The following is a 6,557-nucleotide window of genomic DNA, read 5'->3' on the forward strand; positions in this document are numbered from 1 at the left end:
ATCACTAAATATTAGAAAATAAAATGTAACTAAGTAAAAGGATATACTAGGTTCGTGGATTAAAATATTCAAAATCATAAAGTTATCTATTCTTTCCAAATTAATCTGTAAATTGTATCCAATTTCAATTGATGTCCTAAAATTGTTTTTGTGGAATTTGACAGCTTATCCTAAAATCATCTGGCAGAGTTCAATGACAAGAAGAACTTAGATATACTTAAATTAGAGTATTTGGAGAGTGTAGATTCACTGTGCTACATACCAACCATATTTAAGATTTTGCAGTGTTGTATCTAAGAGACAAAATGACCAATGGACAGGATGATAGAGTCCAGGAAGAGACTCAAGCATACATGGATGTTTGATGTATAGCAAAGGTGAAACAAGTAGGGAAAAGCTATTCAATAAACAATATTTAGATGATAGTTTGTATCTATATAAAATAAATTAGATTCCTTTAAGGTACCAATACAAAATTTAATTTCTAGCTGGATTAAATAACTGTGAAAAATATATGTTAAAATTATAAAAAAGGTAAAGACAATAAAATGTTTGGGGCTATCAATTACAAAAGATGTACTGCATAGGAAAAAAAATTACAAATCTAAAAGAAAAAATGATAAAGGTAACAATTAAATTTTGTGTGTGTATAAACATCACAAACTTTTCATATAATCTACAGGAATGAAGGCATTTTGAGTTTATATATATTTTTTGTGTGTAAAAAAGATAACATCGCCAAAGAGAAATCAACAGAAGTATGAACTGGAAAGATGAAAGAGAATGTCCAATATGTATTTGAATTAATGCACAAATTCACTATTAATTAAGGAAATGCAATAAATGTTTTAAATTAATATTTAATATTTTTATTTAAAAATATTTGATATCCATCTAAATGAAAAAAAAACACAACAATTTACAAAACCCTATACTGATAAGTCATGGAGAAATTAGGACCCTTCATAGAGTAAAAACATCTACAACTTTGGAAGAAATTTTGTAATTTCTAGTAAAGTTAGAATGTTTGCACTTTATAACCCAGCACTTCCAGTTCTAGGTAAATATCCTAGAAAAATTATCACATGTGCACAACGAAGTATATATATATATATATAAAATATTCATGAGGCATTATTTATAACATTAAATAATTGGATAATTCTAAGTTTTTCCCAAGAAGAGAGGTAAATAAATTTTAGAATATCCATAAAATAGAAGGCTCTGTAGCCATTAAAATGAATAAGCTAAATTCAACAAGTGGTGTGAGAAAGCTAGATATCCACAAAAGATGATGTTGGCATTTTACCTTTCACCATATACAAAAATTAAATCAAAATGAGTTAAATACCTAAATGTAAGACCTGACACAACAAAACTTGAAGACGAAAACATATGTGAAAAATTTCAAGATGTTGAATTTGGCAATTATTTGTTGGGTATGACACCAAAAGCACAGGCAGCAAAAGCAAACATCAGACAAAGGTGGTTATATCAAAGTTAAAAACTTCTGTGTAGGGGCTTCCCTGGTGGCGCAGTGGTTGAGAATCTGCCTGCCAATGCAGGGGACACAGGTTCAAGCCCTAGTCTGGGAAGATCCCACATGCAGCAGAGCAACTGGGCCCGTGAGCCACAATTACTGAGCCTGCGTGTCTGGAGCCTGTGCTCTGCAACAAGAGAGGCCACAACAGTGAGAGGCCCGCGCACCACGATGAAGAGTGGCCCCTGCTCGCCGCAACTAGAGAAAGCCTCGCACAGAAACGAAGACCCAACACAGCCAAAAATAAATAAATAAATAAATATATTAAAAAAAAAAAACCCTTCTGTGTAGCAAAGGAAACAATCAACAGAGTGAAAAGGCAAACTACAGAATGGAAGAAAATATTTGCAAATCATATATCTGATAAGGAGTTAATATATAGAATATATAAAGAACTCCTACAACTTAACAATACAAAACCAAATAACCCAATGAAAAATGGGCAAAGAGCTTCAATAGATTTTTATTCAAAGAAAATATACAACAGTCAGCAAGTATGTGGAAAAAAAATATTCAACATCACTAATCATCAGGAAAATGCAAATCAAAACCCAGTAAGATATTACCTCACACCTGTTAGGATGGGCTCTATCAAAACAAAAACAAAAACCAATAAATAACAGGTGCTGGTGAGGATGTAGAGATGCAGAGAAATGGGAAGTCTTTGCATTGTTAGTGGGAATATTAAATGTTGCAACCGTTCTGGAAAACAGTATGAAGTTTCCTCAAAAATTAAAAATAGAATTATATGATACAACAATTTGACTTCTGGGTATATATACAAAAGAACTGAAAGCAGGATATTGAAGAGATATTTGCACACCCATGTTCATTGCAGCAGTATTCACAATAGCCAAGGGATAGGAGCAACCTAAACATCCACTGGTGAATGACTGGATAAAGAAAATGCGGCATATACATCAATGGAATGGTATTCAGCATTAAAAAAGAAGGAAATCTTATCATATGCTACAACATCGTTGAACTTTGAGGACAGTATAGTAAGTGAAATAAGCCAGTCCGCAAAAGACAAATACTGCATGATTCACTTACATGTGGTGTCTGAAGTACTCAAACCCTTAGAAACAGAAAGGAGACTGGTGGTTGCCAGGGACTAGGGGGAGGTGAAAAGGGCCCTTGTACAATGAGTATAGAGTTTCAATTTTGTGAGATGAAAAAGTTCTAGAGATCTCTTTCACAAGGTGAATATATTTAACATTATTGTACACTTAAAAATTATTAAGATGTTGTATATTTTAACCACATTAAGAAAAGGATGAAGCAGGGCAGCATATATTTAAAGACGAATCTTTAAAACATTAAGTTGATTGAAAAAATAAATTTTAGAATAATGGCATTTATAGAGATACCATTTATATCAAGTAAAAACTGCAAAATGTATTTTGCACAATGTATGAAAAATGAGAAAAAAATTTAAAAATACAAAGGAATGATACTTATGGAGTTAATGATAGTTATTACCTTTGCTATGATAAAATAATTGGATGTGGAGGGTTACTTAGGCGTCTTTATTATTTCTAATAATCCACTTTTGTAGTAAAGGAGAATCTGAAATAAATGAGGCAAAATGTTAAAAATTTGACAAAACCACATGTTATATCAGTGTTTATACTAAAGTCTATGATTGAAATAGTTCATAAGAAAGATACAAATATGTCCAGTGATCCCCAGGGACCCAGTTCCTACCCTCCTCAAAGCATTTTTTAAAATAAAAATTTAGTCTAAAATATATCATGCACATATGGCTAGAGATACATTTTTTTTTTTTTAATTTTTTATTATTATTATTATTTATTTTATTTTATTTATTTATGGCTGTGTTGGGTCTTCATTTCTGTGCGAGGGCTTTCTCTAGTTGTGGCAAGCGGGGACCACTCTTCATCGCCGTGTGCGGGTCACTCACTATCGCGGCCTCTCGTTGCGGAGCACAGGCTCCAGACACACAGGCTCAGCAATTGTGGCTCACGGGCCCAGTTGCTCCGTGGCATGTGGGATCTTCCCAGACCAGGGCTCGAACCCGTGTCCCCTGCATTGGCAGGCAGACCCTCAACCACTGCGCCACCAGGGAAGCCCTAGAGATACATTTTTAAAGCACGCTTTAGCCTATAATTAGTATATTACACATATTGTTTAGAGGCAATGAAGAAAAAGTAGTGGATAGAAGCCTATAAAAGGATCACCGAATGTTTGGGGAAAAGCAGAGCATTTGAATTTGATACCAAAGAGGTCATAGAATGTCTTTTTATTTTAATGCCCATGAGCCATATATCAAACTTTGTAATTTAGCACATTTTGTGCAATATAAGTAGCTTGAATACTTTGTTTTGTTGTGAAGTGAATAATTGAATGTAGAGAGGCTTCTTTATTTATTCCTTGTCTATGTGGATTGACAATAGTAATGCTCTTAATTGTTTCTTGATAGATATATGAGAACAACTGTGAATACAAACATGAATGATGGAATATGGTAAAATGAACTGTATGTAACTTATATGTCAGGTGGAATTTCTATTTTCTTAAGAAATGAATATGTGCTTCTTGCCAGCAGATGACAGTTATTATTTGGATCTATCTACTTACAGAAACTAGCCTGTTTGCCTTGTTAAAAAAGTAATAATGCTTACACATATTAGGATCCACAAAAATGTAAGTTTATGTGTGTGTGTCCTTGTGAGTTTAATACTTTTTAATGCACATTTAGTCAACAGGAGAATTTAGCTGAAAGATCTCTAATTCTGAATTTTTAAAATAGACAAATTTGTACTTGATTTCTCTTTATTTAATGAAGTTTAGTCTTGGACATTTCTGGGTTTCCAACTATAGTTAGTCAGCCAGTTTTTCTATTTAATTCTTTATTATATTAAAAAAATTAACCCCAACTGAATTGAATTTCAATTAAAAATTATTCTTTCAATAAAACCAAATATGTCATAGAGATGTAATGATGCAGCATTTGGTAGTTTTAATGTACATAATGTACGTTATGAATATTTTTAAAAATTTACAAACAAAACAAATTAATACAAACTTATTCTGAGATGTACTATATATGGGTTTTGCTCTAAAAACCTTCATCATCATGGATGTTGCCTAGAAGGTCTGTCTGGAGCTCACGTGTTGGGTCCTCAGTCTACTCCTGGCTGCTTTCATCTCCTGATTCCTCAGAGTGTAAATAATGGGTTCAGCAGGGTGTGATAACTGAATAAAACACAGAAAAAATTTTATCCACTGAAAAGCTACTAAATGGCCAAGCATAAATGAAGATACATGGCCCAAAGAACAGAGTGACCACAGTAATATGAGCAGACAGTGTGGACAGAGCCTTGGAGAGACCACCAGAGGCCCAATGTCAGACAGTTACCAGAATGACAGTGTAGGAAATGAGCAAGAGTATGAAGCAGATGAAAGACAACAGTCCGCTGTCAGCAATTACTAGCAACTCCAGAACATAGGTCTCAGTGCAGGCAAGCTTTAGAACTAGAGGAGGGTCACAGAAAATATTGTCTACTACATTGGGGCCACAAAAGGGCAAGGTGATGGTAAAAACCATCTGGCTCATTGTATGCACAAAAAAAATAGCCCATGACAGCAGCACAGAGCCTATGAGTACCCGGTGGTTCATGATGGCTGTGTAGTGAAGAGGTTTGCATATTGCAGTGTACCAATCAATAGCCATAACTATGAGAAGAGTCATCTCACTACCCCCTAAAAAGTGAAGGAAGAACATCTGAGCCATACAGCCCCACTGAGAAATAGTTTTATTCTCCCTGAGAAAATCTGCAACCATCTTAGGGGTTGTGATTGTAGAAATAGACATATCAAGAAAGGAGAGATTTCCAAGGAGGAAGTACATTGGTGTGGAGTGCAGATGAGAGTCAAAGGTTACAGTGACCACAATGAGAAGGTTTCCTGCCATAATCGCTGCATAGGTCAACAAAAATATGAAAAAAAGGGAAAATTTCAAGTTCCCAAGTGTTGGTGAGTCCTAACAAAACAAACTCTGATATCATTGAGCTATTCATCATTTTCATCTAGTCTATGTAGGAGTTTTCAGAAAGCCTTTAAAATGAAGATAATCTGGAAAAAGTGATAATTTAATCTGCAATAGTTTTGAAGGTATGGACATAGAGAGAGCAGTATTTGATTCCTATAGAAAAAGAGAAGATGGAACAATACATTTTAATTGATCAATGCAAGTACATTACTTGTATACACATTCACATTACTGCATTTATTTTCAGACAGAAAGGCACAAAACATGGGAAATTTTTTGTAAAATTTTGTAAATAGAGTTTGCAGGCATAGATTTTATCTCCACATTCATTTGTTGTTTCTGAGTTCATGAATTCATGAACCATGAGTTCAATGGGTCAACGAGTAAAAGAGCCAAGAGGTTTTTGGTCATAAGTTAGTTCAAGTGGATTGGAATATAGTCGTGTAACTTTCTGGCACCTAGTATTCAATCTTTTCCACCTCCCTAATTTGAAATATTCAGATATGTTCATATGAGTTGAATTATATACACACTCAGCAAATTACGGTACTTTCTTCTATCAGCTATACTATATTCTCACCCTTCCCTTTTATCCCAAAGAGATATACCAGTGATTTCACTTATTCCTGAAGCTTTAAACTGGCTACAGTCTGTCATACGTTCTTACCTCTCCCAAATTATAATAAAATAAGCTTTCTTTTTTTTTTTTTAAAGGTCTTTTATAGCTACTTTATTTATTTATTTCTTTATTTTTGGCTGTGTTGGGTCTTCAGTTCGTGCGAGGGCTTTCTCTAGTTACGCCAAGTGGGGGCCACTCTTCATCGCGGTGCAGGGACCGCTCTTCATCGAGGTGCGCGGGCCTCTCACTATCGCGGCCCCTCCCGTTGCGGGGCCCAGGCTCCAGACGCGCAGGCTCAGTAGTTGTGGCTCACGGGCCCAGCTGCTCCGTGGCATGTGGGATCTTCCCAGACCAGGGCTCGAACCCGTGTCCCCTGCATTAGC

The 6,557-nt window shown here is 35.0% G+C and overlaps 1 protein-coding gene across 1 annotated transcript; it reads right to left on the reverse strand.

Moving 5' to 3' along the window:
* Positions 1-4,651: 4,651 nt before the first annotated feature.
* On the reverse strand, positions 4,652-5,592 carry LOC103010582 (olfactory receptor 4L1-like). The gene is given in 3 exon segments (XM_028166122.2): positions 4,652-4,748; positions 4,750-5,513; positions 5,515-5,592. Coding segments are annotated over 3 exon segments (939 nt in total).
* Between the last annotated feature and the right edge of the window lie 965 nt (positions 5,593-6,557).

This window comes from Balaenoptera acutorostrata, chromosome 3, assembly GCF_949987535.1.
Source record: "Balaenoptera acutorostrata chromosome 3, mBalAcu1.1, whole genome shotgun sequence".
Lineage (NCBI taxonomy): Eukaryota > Metazoa > Chordata > Mammalia > Artiodactyla > Balaenopteridae > Balaenoptera > Balaenoptera acutorostrata.